The sequence below is a fragment of the Bison bison genome, unplaced genomic scaffold (assembly GCF_000754665.1).
Source record: "Bison bison bison isolate TAMUID 2011002044 unplaced genomic scaffold, Bison_UMD1.0 scf7180017864379, whole genome shotgun sequence".
NCBI classification, from domain to species: domain Eukaryota; kingdom Metazoa; phylum Chordata; class Mammalia; order Artiodactyla; family Bovidae; genus Bison; species Bison bison.
Genome location: NW_011494951.1, coordinates 9,400,325 through 9,426,966, shown reverse-complemented (window position 1 = coordinate 9,426,966; position 26,642 = coordinate 9,400,325). Strand labels below are relative to the sequence as shown.

At 37.6% G+C, this 26,642-nt stretch overlaps 1 protein-coding gene across 4 annotated transcripts in view; it reads left to right on the top strand.

Annotated features, from left to right (window-relative positions):
- Window positions 1-26,642, top strand: part of FBXL5 (F-box and leucine-rich repeat protein 5) — an 84,439-nt gene that overhangs the window by 52,729 nt on the left and 5,068 nt on the right. For all 4 annotated transcript variants that reach the window (XM_010857288.1, XM_010857289.1, XM_010857290.1 and 1 more), the window contains 6 exons: window positions 1,261-1,443; window positions 4,131-4,256; window positions 7,397-7,545; window positions 8,318-8,400; window positions 9,307-10,032; window positions 21,480-21,628. In XM_010857288.1, the coding sequence (XP_010855590.1) occupies window positions 1,261-1,443; window positions 4,131-4,256; window positions 7,397-7,545; window positions 8,318-8,400; window positions 9,307-10,032; window positions 21,480-21,628 (1,416 nt within the window). The remainder of the gene's footprint in view (window positions 1-1,260; window positions 1,444-4,130; window positions 4,257-7,396; window positions 7,546-8,317; window positions 8,401-9,306; window positions 10,033-21,479; window positions 21,629-26,642) is intronic.

Genomic DNA, 26,642 nt, shown 5'->3' with positions numbered 1-26,642 from the left:
ACTTTGTGTTTTAAAACATCATTAAATAAAATTATTGATATCCTTAGGCTAGTAAAGATTCCTTTGCTTTTGCTAGATGAGCATAGCAATGATATTCCTTAAATTGCTTCAAAGTCTTTGAAATTGGTCCTTTTCTCTTATTTTTGTTTAACAAAGTAGGTGAGATGCATGTTGAACGTGTTGAAACAAAATTGTTTTTGTAGGTTAGGCTGTAATTAAACCCATAAAGCTTATGTGCTTCACTCTGAAGTACAGCTTCTGCCTTACACACCAAGCCAAGACCTGTTGTGTCTGGTTTGGTTGTAATTATAACATAAGATTTAAAAACACCACACTTGTTACATTGAGTTTTCCCATTCCTTCAAAGTAAATTATAGCTGTGTTGTGTTTAAAATATTTGCCATTTGAAAAGGGTTAGGTTAAAGTAATTTCATGATAGCATTTCTTTATTTAAGTTGCTTTGTGAAAGACAAATGTATAAGATATTCAAATTCTTCTCACTACTTTAATGATGAAACTTTTTTATTTTACATTGTTTATTGTATATCTCATTTTCAGTTTTCCTTTGGAATATTGCTACTGAAATAATACATTATAGGCAATTGGATGTCCAGCGACTGTTTTCTGTAACAGTTGCTGACAAAAGATCCTTGGTAAATGTATACCAGCATTAGAAATAATTACGTTGTATTGTCTCAACTGGCTCTTAAGTAGGATAAGTAGATTAGGGCACCGAAAGGTTAAAGAGGTCAGATTTCACGAGCTCTTACATGAAACGTGAAAATCAAAGAGGAAACACAAGGGAAATACTTGTCATGCATGAACGGAAAACACGGTGAGATTGGTATGTCATTATAAATGCCTTGGAGATCTCATAATCTGGCTGACTCTATATTTGCTGACTTAAAGCTGTGTAACCTGTTGGATTGCTCTTTCAAATGATGCTTCTTATACTATAAAGTGAGCATTGTTTTTTTTTTTTTTTGGTGACGCCTTTGTAAAAGGAAGTCAGTTCTGTGTTCATTACTGTAGCTCCCACTGATGCAGTATGATTTGGGCCATGATCGTTTAACCCTGCAGATCCTTAACAGTTTAACATCTCCATGTTACCTCTAATCCATGTTATTTCCTTTTCACATCTTGCAAGGAGGAAGGAGTGGACTTCAGGCACTGGATTTTACTTATAGAAATGTGATTGTAATTTCTTACTGCATTTGCTCTTGTAGCCTTTAATGTTAAACTTTTCCTTCTTTATTTCAGAAGCAGAGGTGTCAGAACAATCCACAGGTATAACTCATCTTCCTCCTGAGGTAATGGTGTCAATTTTCAGTTATCTTAATCCTCAAGAATTATGTCGCTGCAGTCAAGTGAGCACTAAATGGTCTCAGCTGGCAAAGACTGGATCACTCTGGAAGCATCTTTACCCTGTTCATTGGGCCAGAGGTAGGTAAAGAGGTACTTAATTTGTTTTAAAAATATTTTAGTCTTTTTTTTTTTTTTTAGGTGAACACATATAGACATTAATAAGCAAGGCCAGAGAGGGAAACTCTTGAAAGGTTGACTAAAAGCTAGGTTTTATAGTTAGATTATAGGTCTTTCTTTGTATACAGTTTGTAAAAGCTAGTAATGCTTAAGTATTCATGGGTCAATTGTGTGATATGTGAATTTCCTTTAAAATAATTATGAAAAAATAATTGGGGATGGAATGAAAAATAATTGGCAAAATGTTGATAATTGTTGAAGATAGGTGATAGGTACATAGGTGTTGGTTATCCAGCTTGTTTAATGCTACTTACTTCTACTTTTGACTATGATTGGAGTTTTCCATAACAGAAAGTTAAAACTAAAATTAATAGGTTGTCAGAGCAGCTTTAAATAATTAGATGAGTATTTTAAAAATACAGAATAATCTGATAAAATTTAAAAATGAGGCAGTATTGTTTCCATTTTGATAGTGGCTCAAGATAACTTAATTTGTTTTTGTCTATAGCATATTTTTTTGTGATTAGTAATGCCTCATTCTATAACTTAACCATTTTGAATTAGTTAATTTCATTGGGCTAAGTAAAGAAAGAAAATTTTATTTTCATGAGCATGTGATGCAGTCATGGTATAAATGCAACTAATACGGCATTTATTCTTCTGTCACTGAATTAAAACAAGTTTTCTAGGTGAGTATTTACTTCACATTTACATTGTTTTTTTTTAAAATTTTCTGTAATTTGTCACTTTGACATGGAAATATATATTATTTTACATAAGCTATAAACCTAATTTTAAAAGTTTTATTTTTTTATATTAATATGTAGCACTTTTAAAATAGGCTTTTGCTGGGTATTTAATGTTTTTTCATTAAGTTGTTTGGAGTATTAGGTAGACTTATATAAACCAAGTGATTAGAATTATTAACGTGAAATAATTTTTCCTATTGAGGATAATAATATATTAAGTGAAAAGTCAAATAAAGCAAGTATGGATATATCAAATATTCTTTTTTAACTGTATCTTTGATTATGAAAAATTACTATTAATACATAATTAGGTACTGTTTGATATAAATATCAAATATAACAATGATAGGCTAGATTTCTGTGACATTAACTAGATCTTGTATATGCTGTATTTTGGTTTTTTCTTTCTGTTTTTAATATACTTTAAAAGTTCCAATAAAAATGATTTTAATTTATTTACAGTATTTGTTTCCTGTTGTTCTCGATCACAATTGATTTTACCCCTTCCAAGGGATGTTTTGAAATGTCCCCTGTTTTGAAATGGAGGCATTCTTATTTGTCCCAACTTGGAGTATTACACTGACATCCATTGAGTGGAGGCCAGAGTTACTGCTCAACACCCGCCCAGTGCATAGGAGGGCCCTCTGCAAGGAAGAATTAGCCAGCCCAGAATATCAGTTCAGTTCACTTCAGTCGCTCAGTCGTGTTTGACTCTTTGTGACCCCATGGCTCATCCTCTGTCGTCCGCTTCAGGATATCATTGGTGCTGAGGTTGGAGATCCTTAACCTTAGAATCCAGTCAATCCTAAAGGAAATCAGTCCTGAATATTCATTGGAAGGACTGATGCTAAAACTGGAAACTCCAATACTTTGGCCACCTGATGCAAAGAATGGACTTACTGGAGAAGACCCTGATGCTGGGAAAGATTGAGGGCGGGAGAAGGGGACCACAGAGGATGAGATGGTTCGATGGCATCACCGACTCAATGGACGTGAGTTTGGGTATACTCCAGGAGTTGGTGATGGACAGGGAAAGCCTGGTGTGCTGCAGTCTATGGGGTCACAAAGAGTTGGACACAACTGAGTGACTGAACTGAAGATTGAGGAGCACTAAGTTATTGATAGATTTACTAATGTTAGGAGTTCAGAAATTTAATTGTGCATAGTCTCTTCACAATCACGTAATTTAATTTCAGTGCATTCTGCTGGATCTTTAAATGTATAGTTTACCTTATTTTTTCCTTTGACTTCTGTTCCCACCTACTTCTGAATTGCTGACTAATTCATTGCTGAATAGAAAGTCTTGCTTCGTTTTGTTTATTAGCTGTTGTAATGGAGGTATTGCTGGAGCCAGTGTTGAAGCCACAGCAGGGGAAAGAGGTTTGGTTGTTTTCAGTCATTTCCGAAATTGCATGTTAAGACTATTGATAATTATTTGTCGTAGTTCTTTTGGTGTGTCTGAAATTGAATTTTGTGCTTATTTAAGTGTACTTTTTAAAATCGCAGTTGAGTATTTCTAACAATAGTTAGCTCATTGCCTAGAACTCATGTATTTTTTTTGTGCCGAGATTTTTGTTATAAATAAGTTACTTTAGGAGAAGAAGAAAAAAAAAAATTTTTTTTTTTTTTTTTTTTAATGATAGCCAATCTAATCTTGGGCTTCCCTGCTGTCTCAGACAGTAAAGAATCCACCTGCAATGCCGGAGACCTGGGTTTGATCCCTGGGTTGGGAAGATCCCCTGGAGGAGGGCATGGTAACCCACTCCAGTATTCTTGCCTGGAGAATCCCCATGGACTAAGGAACCTGGTGGGCTACAGTCCATGGGGTTGCAAAGAGTCGGACACAGTTGAAAGACTAAGCACACAATCTAATGCTCCTTTTGTTTACTTGTTGCGTAGGTGACTGGTATAGTGGTCCTGCAGCTGAACTTGATACTGAACCTGATGAGGAGTGGGTGAAGAGCAGACGAGATGAGAGCCGTGCTTTTCAGGAGTGGGATGAAGATGCCGATATAGATGAGTCTGGTGAGCTATACTTAGAATTAAAACTGTTACATAGTGTTTTAATAATTAATGTTACATTTAACAAGGACGTGGCGAAGGAAATGTCTACCCACTTCAGTATTCTTGCCTGGAAAATCCCGTGGACGGAGAAGCCTGGTGGGCTGTAGTCCATGGGGTCGCAAAGAGTTGGACACGACTGAGCGACTTGACTTGACTTGACTGACTTTAACAAGTACGTAGGTGCTAGGATTTATGTAGTTTGTGTTTTCTAAAGTAACTGGTGTTTTTAAGCCTACTGCTTTTAAAACTTTGACAGAATAGTAAGTGTACTTAGAATTCTGTTAAATTTTTAATTGTGTATAGGCTTGATTCCTATATGCTTTTGTATTTATGCAAACACCTAAAAAATCAGAAGATGATGGCTTTTTTCCTTATTGAAGTAATATACATTTATTTTAGTGCTCTGCAGTTTACCATGTGTTTTTAGGGCCACTTCATTTGATCAGTTCAGTAGTATTTTTGAGTTGTCCGTGGCCCAGAGGAAGCAGCATGAAGCTGTTTATTCATTTGTAAACAGTCATGCCACTTGCCTCATGTGGTGGCTGTAGAATTAAGAAGTAATATATATGGGAACTCCTTGTAAATGGTAGAGGATTTTATAGACTAGTGTAGGCATTCATTTAGCACTGTGGGAGAATTCAGAGGTGACTAAGACTTCGTGTTGCCCTCAAAGAACTCACAGACGGGACAATTGAGAATACAAGATTCTTCATCATGGTGCATATTGGAAAATGCTGTAGGAGAGGTGCAGAAAGATGCTTTTTGGGAATATGGAGGAGAAGGACACAATTCTGTCTTAATATTATCCTAGATAATGATTATTAAAAGATGATGAAGTAGTAAAAAGAATTGATGAATAAGATATTCTTATACATCATAAAATTGAACTTGTAGGAATTTATTTGTAAGCTGCCCACTTATAGTTAGCTGGGCTGGCAAAATAAACTTGTGGAAAGTAAGGACTATAAATACAGAGATGACTCTTTGAGTATCAGGTTTATTTTTATGAAATAAACAATGTGGCATAGTTTTAAATGTTTTGAAGGTGTCATATAAGGAAGAGGTCTGTTCCAGTGGTATTTGGTGATATGCTTACCCTGTGGCAGGTACTTTTTTGGCATGAGGTTAATAGTGAACAAAATGGAAAAGAATCCTTGGCTTTGTTTAGCTTAAAATTTAGAGGAGGTGACTGAGTAAACACAGGCAAAATACGTACTTTATTAGGTAGTATCAAGTGCTGTGGAGAAAAATAATGGAAAAGTGTGTCAGGAAGAGAGGAAGAAGTTACCATTTCCCATAGAGTGGGTAGTAAGGTCTCTTGAGAAATTTGAGCAAAGCCTCAAGGAGTTACGGTCTTTAGTCTTATGTCACCTTAGGGAAGTGAAACTCATTCAGTTGTGTCTGACTCTTTGTGACCGCATGGACTATACAGTCTTTGGAATTCTCCAGGCCAGAATACTGGAGTGGGTATCCGTTCCCTTCTCCAGGGGATCTTCCTAATCCAGGGATCTTGCCCAGGTCTCCCGCATTGCAGGCGGGTTCTTTATCAGGTGAGCCACAAGGGAAGCCCAAGAATACTGGAGTGGGTATTCATTCCCTTCTCCAAGGAATCTTCCCGACTCAGGAGTTGAACCAGGGTCTCTTGCATTACAGGCAGATTCTTTACCAACTGAACTATTAGGAAAACTTGATTTACCCATTCTAAAAAAATCAATTCATAATATCTGTGTTGAGTTTTAAAGATCTTATCAAACTTAATGTGTTTATCTCAGCTCTTAAAGATAGACAAAGAGACTGTTGTTTTCTTTGACTTTGAAAGGGAAGGGTTAAGGTTATAATGATGGAGCCTTTCTAAGGTAATATATCTTTTTAGCTGTGTAGTATATCCAAGACTAAACTGCCATCTATGTTAGTGCTTTTTCAGCTTAGCTGTTTTTACTAGTCTTGCAGAGAAGTTATTACTCTTCATAGGATGTTTTGTTTTCTTTTTCTTAGGATTTCACAGTAAACAGTACATATTTAGAGACAGCCACAGAAACAAAAGAATCATTTGGAAATAAAATTATAGTAGAATAAATAGGGTTCACTAAAAGTCATTTTTATTTGGAAATAAAATTATAGTAGAATAAATAGAGTTCACTAAAAGTTATTTTTATCCCTATATTTTACATTTATGTTTGGGTAAAGGAAGAATTTAGAATAATATCTGTAACATGGAAACATTAGTCAAAATTCAGAATTACTCTTTGTACTTAAATTCCTTTTGTCTGCTACACTCAGTTTTGTGTTAAATGAGACTTCCTCAGCTTCTCCTGTTGAACTGTTTTATGTTTAGAGACATTCGAGTTAGATCTTCAGGTAAGCAAGAAAGTAATAGGATAAGATTATTAATTCATTGTTCTTAGTGTAGTGTGTTTTTTCCTTGTATCAAATTGGGTTTTTTATTTTTTGGTTTTGGTACTTGTTACAGTATTGCATCCTTTTTTAAACATCTAAGCTTTATAGACGTTATTAAGCAAAAAGCAAAAGCTTTGCTCATTTTTAATTTTTTAAAAATTCTAAGGTATTTTTCCTTCCTTGACTCATTATGGCCAACCTAACTTGTTTCAAATCTCTTCTAGGTCCATGTCCCTTTTATTTATGTGAGATAATGAAAATACTTTTTATTATTTTTACTGTGGTTCATTTTCCTCTTCAATTCCTATATTCTTTTGAAGAACTTGCACTGTTCTTTAAGTAGTCAAAGTATTTTTTCCAAAATTTTTTCGGTACCTGAAATTGGAGTTATTTTTAATCTTCCCTCTGTTAATTAGCTTGAGAAGAAAATTAGAAAATTACCTTCAACCTTGAATCATGTGAAAACTTTATCCCTTCCTTCCCATTTAAACTTCTTTTCCCTCTTTGTCTCTTTTCAGTTGATATCAAGACTGTTAAATGTTAAGTGCTGGCTGATGAGAACTTGTCCATTAAATTTGCTTTGCATATGTAAGGGAGTTTAAGGAGAGCAGAAAGTATTTCATATTTAGTGACATAGTGATTCCTTGAGTAGCCTGATTATAACTGGTTTATCATGTTCTTAGACTTTTGAATTCATTTTTCAGAAGAGTCTGGAGAGGAGTCGATTGCTATCAGCATTGCACAAATGGAAAAACGTTTACTCCACGGCTTAATTCATAATGTTCTACCGTATGTTGGCACTTCTGTGAAAACTTTAGTGTTAGCCTACAGCTCTGCAGTTTCCAGCAAAATGGTAGGTATAAATTTGCGCTAGCTTGGGTATTAAGAAAAAGTAGCAATGATTTCCATTTGGTTTGCTTATTGCTAAGCTTAATTAAGAAGAAAAATAACTTTACCCACGAGTGTGCCTTCCCATAGGTAGGCATACACTGCTGATTTTGTCCTTTTTTCATTTCAGTTCTCATAGTAATCTTTGTACGTAGATATCATCGCTACACATTATAGAAAAGGAAACAGAGACTAAGAGAGGTTAAACAGTTTACTTAGTTTCACAGATGTTAAGTGACGAAGCTCAGGTTTTTTTGTTTTTAAATGTTTTTCTGCTGCACCATGAGGCATGTGGCATCTTAGTTCCCTGACCACAGATTGAACCCACGCCTCTTGCCTTGGAGGCATGGATTCTTTTTTTTTTTTTTTCATTTTATTTTTTAAATTTTAATTGGAGGCTAGTTACAAGGCATGGATTCTTGACCACTGGACTATCAGGGGAAGTCATACATGACTCTATATTATGTAAGGCATGGTAAGATGGGCAGATGAGATTAAATCACGGTTTTATAAAAGATGATCTTGTGACATCCTACATCAGAATCTCCTTGGGTATTCCTTAAAAATGTAAATTAATAAGGGTTTCATCACAATATATATTTGTAATGCAAAATTGAAGTGATTTTTACATGTAGAAAAGTTTGAGAACTCCTGGATATATTGTTTACTGAAAGTTATGTCTCCAACCCTAACTAAGCATCTGCAGATCTTCACAGTGATTATTTTCTCCCTTTTAGGTTAGGCAGATTTTAGAGCTTTGTCCTAATTTGGAGCATTTGGATCTCACCCAAACTGACATTTCAGATTCTGCGTTTGACAGGTTAGTTATTTTTGAGTATTTAAATTTGATGATTTCCAACTATGAATTGATAGAATTGTTCTATAGTTTGTCATTTGCATCATCACAGTTTAATCATGCCATTATTTTTTGCTGTCGGATTTTGGTCATGTTATAGCAATAACTTGATGGCGCCCTCCAATTCTTTATTCTTGTCTTTAGGTCCCCAGACTTACATTTGTGTCATCCTGTCATCTTTATAATCTCCACCTGTGTCTAGGCTCTTGCGCTGTGCTGTGCAATGGTATAGATTGGGGCTGTGTTTTAAGGACATTTTTGTTTTCGGTTGGTCTCGCAGTACCATTTGGCCAAGCTCGCTCTTACTCTTTGTACTTATTCTGAAGTTCTGACTTTTTTTCAAGCTGCATTCAGACTTTATTTCCTTGGATGCCACTACTTTCCTCCTCCTCTGCCTCACCCTGCACTTGCCCACCTAGGCTTTTATCAGTACCTGTCTTCCTGTTTCACAGAGGGCCGTGTATGCTTCCCTGGCTAAGGCTGATTCTCTACCAGTTCCTGGAGCTTGTTCTTCTGAAACAATTAAGAGAATGCTCCTCTTAATTATTATGTTCCTTCTCTCATGCGTGTGCAGCTTTTCTCCTCGACTGGTTATTTTTCAGGATGAAAGACAGTCTTTCCTTTCCATACCCTTCTCCTTCCCTCCCCTTCTGTTGGGTTAACAGTACTCTTAGTTCCCAGTTACTCCTGTTATCTTTGCATAGTCCCAGCATCTAAAAAAATGCTTGACAGTAGATATTCAGTAAATGTTTTATTGATTATATTAGATTTAAACTCTTTCCTGTAGTTTCCATTTATTTACATATAAATAAATGCTTTTGAAGAATTTAACGATATTCACTAATAGTCTTGTTATCTCTTAATTAACAGTTGGTCTTGGCTTGGTTGCTGCCAGAGTCTTCGGCATCTTGATCTATCTGGATGTGAAAAAATCACAGATGTGGCTCTAGAGAAGATTTCTAGAGCTCTTGGAATTTTGACAACTCATGAGAGTGGCCTTTTAAAAACTTCTACAAGCAAAGTTACTTCGACTACGTGGAAAAATAAAGACATTACCATGCAGTCTTTCAAGCAATCTGCTTGTTTGCATGATGTAACTAACAAGGATATTGGAGAAGAAGTAGATAATGAACACCCCTGGACTAAGCCTATTTCTTCTGACGATTTCACTTCACCTTATGTGTGGATGTTAGATGCTGAAGATTTGGCTGATATTGAAGATGCTGTAGAATGGAGACATAGAAATGTTGAAAGTCTTTGTGTAATGGAAACAGCATCCAACTTCAGTTGTCCCTCCTCTGCTTGTTACAGTAAGGACATTGTTGGACTAAGGACTAGTGTCTGCTGGCAACAGCATTGTGCTTCTCCGGCCTTTGCGTATTGTGGTCATTCATATTGTTGTACAGGAACAGCTTTAAGAACTATGTCAGCACTCCCAGAGTCTTCCGCGCTGTGCAGAAAAGCACCAAGGACTAGACTGCTTAGGGAAAAAGACTTAATTTACTCTGGGAGTGAAAAATCTGATCAAGAGACTGGGCGTGTGCTTCTGTTTCTCAGTCTGTCTGGATGTTATCAGATCACAGACCATGGTCTCAGGTGAGTAATCAGTAGCAGAATATTAGGAAACGGACATGTTCTCCTCAGTGGAGTGTAAAATTCTGAATCTAAGTCATTCTTTTCAGCTGGTTTGTTTACCTGAAAGAGTTAACCACTTCTGCTATATCGCACTGTTGGAGTGATATAACTTCAACATGACATTTCAGTGAGTTCAGTTTGTTTGTGGCGAGGAAGAACTTAAAAAGTTTAACAAATACTTAGCAAATACCTCCAACACATTTGCTAAGGTGCTTTAGTTTATGTAAAGTTGAATAGGATAGTTTTTACCTTCTAAGACTTGTAACAGAGAAGGAATACACGTCTTCTGTGTATTGTGTGTGTACATTCTCTAAGGGATGTTGGGTTAAAGATTCTCTGAGGCTCAGAGAGAGAGAGAGGCCTCTCATCCAGTTGCAGCAAATGATCAGAAAATGGAATGAAAAGATGACCCTGAATTGAACTTTGAAGAAAGACGAGGGATATCGATGGATGACAGAGGGAGAAGAGACCATTCCAAGCGATAGCAGGCATTTGAGCCCAGAGTAAAGTGCCTGCCAAGCAGGAGATGGGTTCGATCCTTAGGTCGGGAAGATCCCCTGGAGAAAGGCATGGCAACCCACTCCAGGATTCTTGCCTGGAAAATCCCATGGACATAGGAGCCTGGTGGGCTACAGTCCCTGGGGTCCAAAGAGTCAGACATGTCTTATCGACTAAACAGCAGCAAAAGCGCTGTGTAGCTGTTGCCAGGTTATTTTGCTGTGACGGTGTTCTCGCATTAATAGTGTGCAGTAGTTGTGTTCATTATCTGTGACATGAGCCTTCAGAAATTGATTTCATGTTTTCTCTTTTACCCTGTCATAGACTTGAATTTTACTCAGGCTCTTTAATAATGGGTGTCAGGCATGTTAAACAGCGAAAATTCATCCAGCATAAAGCCTAAGAATCCCACTTGTCTTTTAAGTATGGTCTTTAGCAGATTAAGTTGGACTGTGGGGAATATTCAAAGGAGACTTAGTTTTCTGGTTTGGTTGTAGTAAAGGATGTGTATTGGGAAATAGTGGGCAATAAGGCTATGACAGAGTTTAAATTCAGGGAAGAATTCATTGGGGGAATGGGGAATGCAGGAACTACCTTAGGAACTGCAGTTTGAGTGCAGCTCAGATTTTACAAAGTGCAGCTCTTTTAATTAGATTATCTTGGTAATGATTATCTACTGGGTGACTTGCCCTCTTCCAGCTGATAGGGATCCAGAGTAAATGAGACAAAGTCCTTGCTTTCATAGAGTTTTCAATCTAATGGTAGAAGTAAGACAAGAAAGGTAGACTATCAGACAGAACAGTCAATCTTTTAAAATTTAGTAAACCTTTAAAAATTTTTTTTGTGGCCAAACATGGTCTTAAGTATTCCTTGTGCACTTGAGAAGAATGTGTGTTCTGCTGTTGACTGGAATGTTCTCTATGTGTTTGTTAGGGCTAATCAGTTTAGAGTGTAGTTCAAGTTCTCTATTTCCCTTTTGGTCTTCTTCCATTGTTCTATCCATTATTGAAAATGGAGTATTGAAATCGCCAACTGATTTTGGAGGACTGTTTGTTTTTCCCCTTAGTTCTTTCAGTTTTGTATATTTTGGAGCTGTGTTAAATGTGTGTTTGTTCATAATTTTTTTAATCTTCTGAGTGGAGTGGTGAGCCTTTTGACAGGATATCATATCCTTTGCTTTCTAAAGGTTACCTTTTTAAAATTTAAAATCTCTTTCATTTCACAGTGTTACAGCCACCCTGGCTCTCCTTTGGTTACTTTGTTTTGGCCACGTTTTGTGGCAGGTTGGCCCTAGTTCCCCAACCAGAGACTCAGCCAGTGTTCCCTGCAGTGGAGCTGTGGCGTCTTAACCTCAGGACTGCCAGGAAGTCCTCTCCTTTGGTTGCTTTCTGCATGGAAATGTTTTCTCATGCTTTCATTTTTAACCTCTTTGTGTTTTTGCATCAAAAGTGAGGTCTGTCATAGAGAGTGTATAGATGGATCCATGTTTTTAAAATTTTTTGATTAAAATTTTAAAAAAATCTGTTGTCTGCTAATTGCTACCTTTTGGTAGGAGAATCTGATGGATTCATATTTCAAGTAATTACTGATGAGGGGGACTTTATGCTATTTAGCTATTTCTTTCCCTTATGACTTTCATTTTCCCTTATCATTTTCTCAGTGATGTCCTCTTTTTATGTTTTGTTGTATACCATGTGATTCCCTTTCCCCCTATTTTCTTTATTTAAAAAAATTTTTTTTTGTTTGGGGTTAAGGGATAAAATTAACACCTTGAAACTTAAAACAATGTAGTTTGATAATCAGCTTAGTTTCAGTCATCTACAGACACCCTGCTCTTGACATCTGTCTCATCTCCCTTTATATTGTTACAGGTACAGTTTACATCTTTGTTTTTTTTAAAACCTCAACATGAATCAGCCATAGGTATACATATATCCCCTCCCTTTTGAACCTCCCTCCCATCTCCCTCCCCATCCCACCCCTCTAGGTTGATACAGAGCCCCTGTTTGGGTTTCCTGAGCCAAACAGCAAATTCCTGTTGCCTGTCTGTTTTACACATGGTAATGCACGTTTCCGTGTTCCTCTTTCCATGCATCTCACCCTCTCCTCCCCTCTCCCCATGTCCATAAGTCTGTTCTCTATGTCTGTTTCTCCATTGTTGCTCCGTTTATACATAGTACAAAATACAAAGTGAAAGTTGCTCAGTCATGTCCGACTCTGTGACCCCATGGACTATATACAGTCCATGGAATTGTCCAGGCTGGAATACTGGAGTGGGTAGACTTTTCCTTCTCCAGGGGATCTTCCCAACCCAGGGGTCAAACCTAGGTCTCTTGCATTGCAGGCAGATTCTTTTACTAGCTGAGCTACAAGGGAAGCCCAAGAATACTGGAGTGGGTAGCCTATCCCTTCTCCAGTGGATCTTCCCGACCCAGGAATCGTACCAGGGTTTCCTGCATTGCAGGCGGATTCTTTACCAGCTGAGCTATCAGGGAAGCTCTTTATACTTTGTGTACCCTTTAACATAGATTTATAATTACGTTTTATGCTTTTGTGTGGGCATTTTTAACTAATCACTTTCTGCTTTCAAATGGTATTATACGACTTCACAAAGAATGTAAGAATCTTAAAAGAGTAAGCTCTTGTTCCCCTCCCCATTCTTTGTGCTGTTTTTGTTATATATTTTATTTCTATATAAGTTTTAAACTCCAGAATAACGTTGTTAATATTTTTTCTTTGAACAGTTGTCTTTTAGAAAAAAACATTAACAGACACATTCTGTTTCACCTTTTTTGGCATTCTTCTATTATAAAGTTTCATGTTTCCATTTGGTAATATTTTTCTTTTGCCTGCCAAGTCCTCTGTAGTTTTTCGCACTGTAAGTCTTTTGACAGTAAAAATTCTCTCAACTCTTGTCTGGAAAACTATTTCACTTTCATTTTATAAAGATTTTCACTGTGTATAGAATTCTAGGTTGGTAGTTTTGTTTTAGTACTTTTAAGATGTTCCATTGTCTTTCAGTTTGAATAATTTATGAAAATTGTATTCAACTTTTATCTTAATTCTTCTGTATGTAATGCATGTTTTTTTCTTTAGCTGCCTTAAAAACTTCATTTCTACTTTGAAAGCGGTTAGCACATGGTATGTATGCCTTGGTGTCCATAGATATGGATAGCTTCATCACCTTGCTTGGGATATCTTATTGAGATTCTTGGATCTGTTGTTTCTAGCTTTCATAAAATTGAAAAACAAGATTCAGCCATGATTTCCTCTAGTACTGTCCTCTCTTCGCTGTTCTGTATAGCCCTTGCTTCCTGCTGGGAATTCATGTGTGTCAGACTTCTTGATGCTGTCCTATAGGTCACTTGATTGTAATAGTTCCCTGACTGTCATAACACAGTACCACAAACAGGGTGGTTAAAGTGATAGGAATTTATTCTCTCACAGTTCTGGAGACTAGAGTTCTGTAATCAAGGTGTTGGCCAATCCATGCTCCCTCTGGGAACTTTTAAGGGAGTGTCTTTTCCTAAGGTTCCCACCTCTTATGGAACGAGGTGTCGCTTGGGCTGTGACACAGTAGGCCCGGTCTGTGCCTCGGTTGTCTTCTCATGGCCGTCCCATTTTTGTGTCTGTGTATTTATACGTCTTCACATGGCATTATCTGTGTGTGTATGTGTGTGTGGGGGGCATCAGTCATGCTGGATTAAGGCCCACCCTAATGACCTGATCTTAACTTGATTAATTCTGCAAAGATCATATTTCCAACTGGAGTCACATTTATGATACTGAGGGCTAAGACACAATTCAACCCATAATACCAGGGCTTTTTTCCCTCACTGTTTCTGTTTTTCTGTTGGCGCTTCGTTTTGGTTAATCTGGTCGTTCTTCCAAGTCCACAAATTGGTTTTGCAGTGTCTAGTCACTGCTGAGCTCCTTCAGTGTACTTTTTGTTTCAGGTCCTGTATTTTTCATGACTTGAAGTTTCATTTGGTGTACTCATGTTCGCCCCCAGATACCTACACACACACACACAAATACACAATGTATGTAAATGTATTAAAACATACCCAAATAGTAAAAGTACATAGATCTTTTTGTTTCATTATGTATTTTCTTTTAAATCCTTGAGCATATTTAACATAAAATCCATTTTAAAGTCATTATGTGTTAATTTCATCATCTTTATCATTTATTGGTCTGTTTACTGTTTGTTTTTTTATTCTTTCTGTGTTTAATAGTTTTTGATTGGACACCAGATAATGTGAATTGTACAGAATCATTGAATTCTGCATTTTGTTCTGTCCTTTTAAAGATTACTGCTTTGAATCACTCCCTGATCTGTATTATTTCCATAACTTGATGTATTTCTAAAACTTTTTTTTCTTATCACATGTATTATTAATACTTTGTTTAAATGTTTCCGTCTTTGGTTGAGGGCAGAGATTGTGTTTTGCATTTTACTGTGTAGGCCTGTGCCTGGCATACTTGGACGTTGGTGATAAAAAGTAGACTGGAGTCGTCTTTGTAGAATGCATTTCTTATTACTTGTTATTACTCCTTTATCTCAGTCTTGCAGTGAGTCTAACTGCCCTTTGATGAGAGTTCACATCCTTGGCCCTTGCTTGCCCCTGTAGTTTACCTCTTGTTACCTTCTGTAAATATCTTTTTACTTCCTCCCATCTTCACCTTTTAACAAATAAAAGACATCAAATAGGTGAATATCAATGTGACACACACACACAAGAGAACCATCCTTTCTTTAACTATACTCAGCTATTTCCTTTTCCTCCAACATATAGGCATATCTTGTTTTATTGTATTTTGCTTCATCATACTTTGTAGATAATTGCATTACGTACAGATTGGAGGTGTGTGACAACCCTGCATTGAGCAAGTCTGTCAATGCCATTTTTCTAACAGTATTTGCTCACTTCACATCTCTGTGTTACACTTTAATTCTTCAAACTTTCATTATTATTATATTTGTTACGATGGTCTGTGACCAGTGATCTCTCATGGTACTATTGTTTTGGAGTGCCACAAACCATACAAGACTGCAAACTTAATTGATAAATGCTGTCTCTGTGTTCTGACTGTTTCACCAACTGGCTGTTTCTCTGTCTCTCTCCATCCTGAGACGCAGAAGTATTGAAATTAGGCCAGTAAATAGCCCTATACGTGACCTCTTCATGCAGAATGAAGAGTCACGCATCTCACTTTAAATCAAAAGCTAGAAATGATTAAGCCTAGTTAAGAAGGCATGCCCGAAGCCAAGGCAGGCTGAAAACTAGGTCCTTTGCACCAGTTAGCCAAGTTGTAAAAGCAAAGAAAAATTTCTCGAAGGAATTAAAAGTGCTACTTCATTGAACAAATGAATGATAAGAAAGCGAAACAACCGAGTTGCTGGTAAGGAGAAAATTACAGAGGTCTGGATAGAAGATCAAACTAGCCACCGTATTTTTCGAAGCCAGAGCCTAACTCAGAGTAAAACCCTAACTCTCTTCAATTCTGTGATGGCTGAGAGAGGTGAGGAAACTGCAGATGGAAAGTTGGAAGCCAGCAGAGGTTGGATCATGAGGTTTAAGGAAAGAAGCCATAATGTATTAAAGTGCAAGATGATAGAAATTGCAGTCAATTATTCAGAAGATCTAGCTAAGGTAACTAATGAAAGTAGTTGAACTAAACAACAGATTTGCAGTATCAGTGAAACGCCTTATATTGAAAGAAGATGCCGTCTAGAACTTGCCTGGCTGTAGGGGAGAAATCAGTGCCTGGCTTCAAAGGACAGGCTGACTCTCTTGTTAGGAATTACTGCAGCTGATGATTTCAAGTTGAAGCCAATGCTTATTTACCATTCTGAAAATCCTAGGGCTCTTAAGAATGATGTTAAATCTACTCTGCTTGTGCTCTGTAAATGGAATGACAAAGCCTGGATGACGGCACATCTGTTTACAACATGAATTATTTAAGTCCACTGTTGAGATCTGCTGTTCAGTAAAAAAAAAGGTTTGTTTCAAAATATTGCTCAGAGATAATGTACCTGGTCACCCAAAAGCTCTGATGGAAGTTTACAGTGAGATTAATGTTGTTTTCATGCCTGCTAACACAGCATCCATTCTGCAGCCTGTGGATCAAGGCAAACCTTCCTAGCCCTATTCAACTTTTGAAGCATTCGATGTGCAATGTGCAGTCGGTCATTGTCATGGAAGAGAACTGGGCCCTTTCTGTTGACCAATGCCAGCTGCAGGCATTGCAGTTTTCGTTGCGTCTCATCGATTTGCTGAGCACACTTCAAAGATGTAATGGTTTTGCTGGGATTCAGAAAGCTGTAGTGGATCAGACAGGCAGCAGACCACCAGACAGTGACCATGATCTTTTTTTCTGTGCAAGTTTGGCTTTGGGAAGTGCTTCGGGGTTTCTCAGTCCACTGAGTTGGTTATCACTGGGTGTCATATAAAATCCACTTTTCGTTGCACATCACAGTCCAACGAAGAAATGGTTTGTTATTGTATAGAATAAGAGAAGAAGACACCTCAGAAGGACAGTTCTTTAAATTTGTGGTCAGCTCATGAGGGACCCATTTATCAAGCTTTTTCACCTTTCCAATTTGCTTCAAATGCCAAGTGACCTTGTGTAGTTTTAAGAGGATCAGCTTTGGTGATTTCCATCAGTTGGCTGTCAGCTTCCGGTGCCGGCCACTGCGCTTCTCCCCGTCAGGGCTCTCGTCTCCTTTGCAGAACTTCTGGAACCACCACTATTGCACGTTAGCATTTCCTGGGCCAGATGTGTTGCTGATGTTGCGAGTTGTCTCCACTGCTTTATGACCTATTTTGAACTTGAATAAGAAAATCACTCGAATTTACTTCTTGTCTAACATCATTTCCATAGTCTAAAATAAAATACGGTAAAGAACCCACCTGCCAGTGCTAGAGATTCAAGAGATGTGGGTTCAATCCCTGGGTTGGGAAGATCCACTGGAGAAAGAAATGGTAATTCGGTCCAGTATTCTTGCCTGCAGAATCCCACGGACAGAGGAGCCTGGCGGGCTATGGTGCATAGGATTGCAAAGAATCGGATTGGACTGAAGCGACTTAACATGCACACAATAAGTCGTTAGCAAAAAAACAAAACAAGAAATGTGCATTGGAATGATGTATAGCTTAACCATCTTTATTTAAGAAAGTATTCTAATATCAAATGGCAAATTTCAACAATGCAAAATCTGCAGTTACTTTTGCACCAGCCTTTTGTTGTTCAGTTACCCAGTCATGTCCGACTCTTTGCGACCCCGTGGACTGCCAGCATGCCAGGTCTCCCTGTCCCTCACGATCTCCCGATGTTTGCCCAAGTTGATGTCCATTGCATCAGTGATGCCATCCAGCCATGTCATCCCCTGATGCCCTCTTCTGCCCTCAGTCTTTCCCAGCATCAGGGACTTTTCCAGTGAGTTGGCTGTTCACATCAGATGACCAGAACACTGGAGCTTCATCTTTAGCATCAGTCCTTCCAGCAAGTATTCAGGGTTGATTTCTCTTAAGATATGAATGATTTGATCTTCAAATGCTGAGTGACCTTGAAACAGTTGACCCTCTTCAGCAACGTCTGAGGGACTTTCAGGAGTCTTCTCCACCACCACATTGGAAGGCATCAGTTCTTTGGCATTCTGCCTTCTTTATGGTCCAGCTCTCACAACTGTATGTGACCACTGGGAAGACCATAGCCTTGACTCTACAGACCTTTGTTGACAGAGTAGTCTATGGTTTTCAACACACTGTCTAAATTTGTCATAACTTTCCTTCTAAGAAGCAATCGTCTTCTGATTTCATGGCTGCAGTCACCATCCGCAGTGATTTTAGAGCCCAAGAAGAGGAAATCTGTCACTGCTTCCATCTTTTCCCCTTCTATTTTCCATGAAATAATGGGGCCGGATGTCATGATCTTAGTTTTTTTAATATTTAAGCTGGCTCTTTAACTCTCCTCCTTCACCCTCATCAAGAGGCTCATTAGTTCCTCTTTGCTTTCTGCCGTTAGAATGGTATCATCTGCATATCTGAGGTTGTTGATGTTTCTCCTGCCTATCTGGACTCCAGTTAGTAACTCATCCAGCCCCGCGTTTTTCATGATGTGCTCAGCATATAGGTTAAAAAACAAGGTGATAGCAGACAGCCCTGTCATACTCCTTTCTCAGTCTTGAACCAGTCAGTTGTTCCATACAGGGTTCTACCAATTGCTTCTTGACCCTCATACAGGTTTCTCAGGAGACGGGCAAGATGGTCTGGTATTCCCATCTCTTGAAGAGCTTTCCACAGTTGATTATGGTCCACACAGTCAAAGGCTTTGGTGTACTCGATGAAAGAGAGGTAGATGTTTTTCTGGAATTCCCTTGCTTTCTCTGTGACCCAGCGGATGTTAGCAGTTTGATCTCTGGTTCCTCTTCCTTCTTGAAACCCAGCTTGGACATCTGGAAGTTCTTGGTTTGCATCATGCTGAAGCTTAGCATGCAAGATTTTAAGCATGACCTTACTAACCTGGGAGATGAATGCAATTGTCTGATGGTTAGCACATTCTTTAGTACTACCCTTCTTGGGAATTGGGATGAAGATTGACCTTTTCCAGTCCTGTGGCCACTGGAATCTGCAATTACTTTTGCACTACCCTAATAGCAGTAAAATGTTTCTTATTAAGGTGGACACGACTGAGTGACTGAACTGAAGTGATGCATATAGTTATTTAGACATTGCTGTTGTAAACTTAATAGACTCTACAGTATGATGTGAACACAACTTTTTTACATGCACTAGAAAAAAATTTGTGTGACTTGCTTTATTATGATAGCTGCCTTGTTGCAGTGGTCTGGAACCTGACCTGCAGGCATCTCTGAGGTCTGCCTGTACTGCATTTCTCTTGTCTTCATCCATTTGCTGTCTCTGTAACATGCATGTATTGGCTGACTTCTGCTTGTTTCTATCTCCATTCCAGTTAAAATGTTGCTTCTTATGGGAAACCTTTTGCGATCCCCTCTCCCCCAGGCCACCACCATCCTTAACTGTATTCCCGGAAGAGCATTCATCATATAATTGCTTGTTTACTTTTGTCTTGTTTGATATCCCACTAGATGCGGTGAGGCGAGTGAATGCATATGTAGCTCACTCAAGTGTGTTTCTGATACGGAGTTTTATATTCCATGCAGTCTGTCCTCAATGTCCTGAAAGTTTTTAAGTTTTAGAACATGAGGTAGTCTGTGCATTGAGGTACCTTCTGAGATCTTTTAGGTCCCTTTTTAGAAGTTGTTTTATTTTTTATTATGAGCTATTCAACTTTACAGGAAAAAAAAGATTCAATAAACTGTAAACCTTATATTGTCTTCCTTTAAAGATGTCTGTCTGTAATTACTTGGCCCAGTGAAGACACAGAGGTTCTGAACTGCTGCTGTTACTAAACTCTGGGATGGATCAGGGAATCTGTGATTTAAGAAAAAGAATCAGTCTTTTTCAGTTAAAATATCAGGGGAAGTGTGCATTTAAATCTGTCATGTATACTGGGGTCTTGATAAATCCTTTTTGGTTGACCAGTTTTTTCTTTTAAACATGCAGTGACAAAACATTAAAATGTATTTCCCGACGTTTGTCCATCCGTGTTTCTGAGTATATAAATATTTCCCTAGTTTATTCTGATTTCAATAGTTTACATGCATTTCCTTACCTTTACTTCCTAATTTCCATGTGCCTGTGTAATGATGCTAATTATCCTTTTTTTTTTTTTTACTGAATTTATTGTATTATAGGCTTTTTGATATCCCTGTCCAGATGGACTGTTGCTAGTTTTCCCAGTTTTTGCTGTTGCATACTGAAATTTGATGTTCTCAATTTCGCTCTTGCTATTTTTCAGCTCTGCCGTTGTCATTTTAGTCAATTTCTCATTTTACCATTTTTGTATAAATAGTATTTTAAAAACTTCTTTTAAAGTATGCCATGAAACCTAATGTTTTCATTTTTAGTGAAATGGAATTCACATTAAATCTGTTTTTTTTTTAAGGGTACAAGTCAGCGGTTTTAATATATTTACAAGGTTGGCAACCACTGCCACTATCCAATTAGAAACATTTTCATTAAACCAAAAAGAAGCCATGTACTCATTAGGAGTCATTCCTCATTCCTCTTTGTCCCCAGCCCCTGGCAACCAGTAATCCACTTTGTCTGTCTGTTCTGCCTATTTTGGACATTTCGTATAAATGAAATTAGCTAATATATGGTCTTTTGTGTCTGACTTTTTTCATTTAGCACTGAGTTTTCAAGGTTCATCTGTGCTGTAGCATGTATCAGTACTTTGTAGCTGCGTAGCTGCATCCTGTTTATACTAAATTTTGTTTATCCACTCATTCATTGGTGAACATTTGGATTCTTTCCACTTCGTGGGTATTATGAGTAATGCTGCTGTGAACATTTGTTTGCAAGTTTTTCTGTGAGCGTGTGTTTTCACTTCCCTTGGGTGTGCACCTAGGAGAGTAATTTTGGGTTATAGGCTGACGCTAACTCTTCGAGGAACTACAAAACTGTTTAGTAATTTTCTCGATAATTTTTACTTAGACAATTTGGTAGGAGAATGAAGATTACAATTCTAATATTCAGTATTTCCTTCCTGTAAGAATTGACTTACTATCATGTTCTTATAAAGAAAATTTCAGAAGACTTGTTTATTGAATGAATGTCTTTGTAAATGTTCCCATTAAATGTACAGTATCCTACCTAAGGATGAAGTTAGTTGTCATGTTTTATAGAAATTCTTTAGTTTTCCTCATTTTCAGACTGAAGGGTCTGTTCATATTCCATTGGACCATGCAGATGTGTAAGTTTTCAGAGTCGTCTTTTAATTGTTAATCTGTTCTCATTGTTGGATTGCTTCTCTTGCAGGGTTTTGACTCTGGGAGGAGGGCTGCCTTACTTGGAGCACCTTAATCTCTCTGGTTGTCTTACTGTAACTGGTGCAGGCCTGCAGGACTTGGTTTCAGCATGTCCTTCTTTAAATGATGAATACTTTTACTACTGTGACAACATTAACGGTAATGCCTTTTTTAACAATGAGATAATTTTGGAGGGGTTGATTTAACACTTTTTAGCAGTTCTGATAATTCTTAGGATTTCTATTGTTTTCTAGATTTCTAATTACCACACATTTTTGCAATTTCAGATTTAGTCCTTTTCTAAACTTGAGCTTTTCTTATGGAGAGAGATTTCAGCTATGCATTCCACCAGATTTTAGAAATATGTAATAGTTTAATCAGTCCAGAGGGGCAAGTTTTTGTAGAATTACTAAAGTTCTTATAAAATTTGGGGAATTTCTTCTAGTGAAAGAGCACTCATTAATGGTAGAGAGGTACTGACGTTCTAGATAACACCCAGTTCTTAGGGAGGATAGTCAGTTTTCTTGTAGGGCAAGAAAGCGTCATAATACAGTAGAAAAGGGGGGACTTGGGTGATGTGAGCTCCTCAGGGACCCTGAGTCTGGTTCCAGATAAACCTCTTGGAAGATGGAGGAGGATGGTGAGTGTGGTAATGGGAAGAGACTGAGGTGCTTTAAATGTGACTAAAACCCCTATAGTATTTTGGAGATTGAGTCCTGCACTTTCTTCCAACATCATCAGGTAAATATTTCTTGATGTTTTGTTTTGTTTTGTTTTTTAAAGCCTATTCCTACCCTGCAGAGGGACTGTTTAATGTGCTTTTTCAAAGTGCATTCACTGCCCTGTTGGTCATCTGGTAATCGCTGGTGGACACTGCAGTTCAGAAGTCCTGAAGCATAAGCAAATCAACCTCCTGTATTTCTAACTGGGAAAAGTTTACGTGGTTCAGATTCTGCTGTGTCTTTTTACATCATACATTGTTATTTTTGAGAGTCCAATTTCATCTTAAGATCATGGGAAGATCAACTGAGTTTCTCTCAGGCAGGAAACTGGACTGAGGCCAGGAAGACTAGAGGAATGGTATCTTCTTGAACGGCAGCCCAGTAGGCAGAGAAGTTAGCACATTTGCTGTTTCTCGGAGATCAGGTTTTTATTAAAATACATATGAAGAGACAGAAGATAGCACCTCTTTTGTTTCTGGAATCACACTGCTGATGCAGGAGATGACCTCCTGTGTTCTGGAAATCGCAGCTCTAAGTTGGAGCATTTCTTTGCTCTCCATTGCCTGTGGTGTATGATAAGAAATGTTTGTGAAAGTGAGTGTCATATTGGTTGCAACCTGCTACGTGTATGAAAGTGTGAGTGCTGTGGTGGCGCATGTGCTTCTTCCGGAGTTTGGGAAGAGTTTTACTTTTTTGTTTATTTTTTTGTATAGTTATGTCATTGTAGTTTCACCATTGTAGTTACTAAGGCTTATATATTATGAGAAGTAATCAATAAGCAATTATTTTTTGTAGGAAAAATAGCTTATTGGTAGGTTACATTTGATTTGTCTACATTGATTTCAGTATAGGTTATACTTATGGGAATAAATCTTCAAACCTAATTTGTTATACTTATTTTAGGGTATATAGATATTATTGGGTTGGTGGGGGGATTTGGTTTCACTTCATTTTTATGACCTGTCTGCTGCTTTTGCATGTATCTTTTTTAAAACTTGTTAGTATGTTAGAAATTCTTTAATTTTGACCTATTTTGAATATATAAATCTTAAAGTGTTCCAGAGGAGCTGCTATATTTGTTGAATGTTTGTTGAATTCCTTTTAAGATTTTTTTTTTTTATGAAATGAGTGCTAATTTTCAATAAGCCAATTTTAATGACCATATCTGTCTTTAAAGGGTTTGAAACAAAATAGACAGTGCTTGTATAATCGAATACCAAGTCTCCTTTAACAGCTTCTTAAAGAATGATTTGCGGGAAATGGAAATCCTTTAAAATTTACAGGGTGACTTGTCATATGAACTTATAATATGTTCCAGAGTTCCAGCCGGTTGCTCTTAAAGCAGTGCTCCAGTAACAGTCTTTTCCTTAAAGGACATTTTGACAACCTAGAAAGTGTTAAATAAAGTTGCCTTGTTTCCAGTTTTGCAAGATGACATGGGATTGATCCAGTATCTTTTATTACAGTTCGGCTTGTATAGTAAATATTTAGTGATTGTGTAATGGCTGTCTTTTTATTATTAGTTTTATTAGTTTGGAAAGTAGCCAGTATTTTTATACATGTTCTTAGGCTAATAGGGGGCATATTCAGGTGATACATTTTATTTTAATATTTGAGAATAACACAGTGAAAATTCATTTTGTCAAAAGAGTTTATTTACATAGTTAACTACTAGGTTACTACTAAAAGAAGTAAATACTGATAAATAATGTTCATTAAACAAGTGATGAAGCAAAATTTTCTGTTTCCTAAGCACTAGCAGAGATTTTGGAGAAGATACATTAATTATCAAGCATTGTCTCCTGTGAGCAAGACACTGTACTAAGCACTGACATAAAATGACATTTTTGTTCTTCTGAATGATTCTTTGTGACATTTAAACTTGTTTTTTGACAAAAAAGTTAAGATTTAAGTATAAAGAAGACTTCTTAGCTGTGACATTTAAAAAATTCTTTGTCATTTAAGAAGCAGTAGATGGAATTGCATGATTTTAGCGCTCTGAAGAACGTTTGAGCAGTGATAGCACATAGACTTTTCGTACTGATTTGCATTTCAGTGTATGTTTGTGAATTAAGAGAGATTAGCTCATGGTAGGTGACACAGTCTCAGATGACTTGCTCTCTTACATTTCTAATTTAAGTTAAAAGGAATTTTAAAGGTAAGTGAAGGTAAGTGCAGATACACAGCATAACTAATGTGCTTAAAATCTGAGAAAAAATAATTCAGTAATAAAACTTTGGGAAGATAATGATAGCTAACATTATAGCTCTTCTTTTCTAATATTTTTAAAGAACGTTTTCTTACGAAATTTATTTTTACCATGCATTTAAAGATTTTATTTGATGATTATGCAGATGTCAGTTTTCTATTTATTATCCTGTACTGTAACTTAATCCTCATATATTATAACCATCGGGTTGTTTTTTTAATCTCATATCAAGATTGCTATTTACTGGTGATAAGTCCAGTGTTTACCTTTTGAACTCCATGTCTACGTAAGTGCATCTAGAGATCCTTGGCAACCCAGCATATCTTAGTCATATCTCTTTCTAATTCTACCTCGCTTTTTCTGTGGCCTGTTTATTCTATTGTCCATTTATTCCCTTTTCTGAACAGTCCTCCTGTGACACTGGAGCATCTTAACTGTTAGCATTGCTTATGACTTCTGTGCTTTGGAAATTGCTGTTCACCCCTGTTTCCAACAGTATGAAACTAACTTAAAAACAGTGGTTGTCTTTACCTTTGCTCTGCTGTAGGCTTTCAACAAAATAAAATCCATTCATGGATGAATCCACTTTTATGGATTATTAGGATCAGTCACCTGGAATGTCATTGACCTTTGAATGGGATTGTAGTTTCGAGGTGGTGTTATAGTTACTGGCTAAGTACAGTTATGCCCTTAGACTTCGGTTGAAACTCAGACAGATATCCTAGTGTGTGTTTGAGAAAGGGAGCCCATTTTATATCAGTAGGAGCAATAACTTTGTGACGAATAAGGAGAGACTGACAGGTGTCAGGATAGGGTTGTTTCTACCTAACGTAGGGCACATACTTTCATTCCTGCATTTTCCTTCCTCTATTAGCGCTACTGACATCCCTGAGACTTTGAGAACAAAGAGTGACTCAGCTGTCCAGAGTGAACACTGAGGATCCTGGGCCTCTGTATTTGGGGGAGAATGATGAAAAAACTGTGTGGTATAGGCATTCCTCGAAGATATTACACGTTTGGTTCCAGAGCACCATAATAAAGGAACGTTGCAATAAAGTGAGCCACATGAATATTTTGGTTTCCCAGTGTATGTAAAAGTTACGTCAGCACTATCCTGCAGTCTATTAAGTGCGATAGTTGTATGTCTAAAAAAGCAATGTATGTAATTTAAAATACTTCAGTGCTAAAAAATGCTAGCCATCATCTGAGCCTTCAGAATAGTCATGGTAGTACATCAAAGATCACTGACCATAGATCACAGACTGTAACAAATATAATAATAATGAAAAAGCTTGAAATATTGTGAGAATTACCAAAATGTGACACAGAGACAAGAAGGGAGCAAATGCTGTTGGAAATAGTGCCAGTAGACTAGCTCAGTGCAGGGTGGCCACAGACTTTTAGTTTGTAAAAATGCAGTATCGGCAAAGTGCAGTAAAGCAGATCACGGTTAAATGGAATATACCTTTGTTTGGAAAAGTACGACTCTTTTAAGTGGCGTGATTGATCCACTTGGCTCCCATGAAAGTGAAAGTGGAGTTGCTCAGTCGTGTCTGACTCTTCGCGACCTCATGGACTGTAGCCCACCAAGTTCCTCTGTCCATGGGATTTTCCAGGCAAGAATACTGGAGTGGGTTGACATTTCCTTCTCCAGGGGATCTTCCCAACCCAGGGATCGAACCCTGGGTCTCCCATATTGCGGGAAGATGCTTTACCATCTGAGCCACCAGGGAAGCCCTTTCAACTTTCTCCCTTTTTGCGAACCAGTAGATACTTTACTTCATTGCTTTCAGCCATTGCTTAGGACTTTTTCCTAGGCCACTTTTGATTTCAGTATAAAATTTCTTCCTTACTTTCTGTCCTTTTAAAGAAAATACGAATATAGACATTTTGAAGTATTATCAGATCAGATCAGTCACTCGGTCGTGTCCGACTCTTTGCGACCCCACGAATCGCAGCATGCCAGGCCTCCCTGTCCATCACCAACTCCTGGAGTTCACTCAGACTCATGTCCATCGAGTCAGTGATGCCATCCAGCCATCTCATCCTCTGTCGTCCTTTTCTCCTCTTGCCCCCAATCCCTCCCAGCATCAGAGTCTTTTCCAATGAGTCAACTCTTCGCATGAGGTGGCCAAAGTACTGGAGTTTCAGCTTCAGCATCATTCCTTCCAAAGAAATCCCAGGGCTGATCTCCTTTAGGATGGACTGGTTGGATCTCCTTGCAGTCCAAGGGACTCTCAAG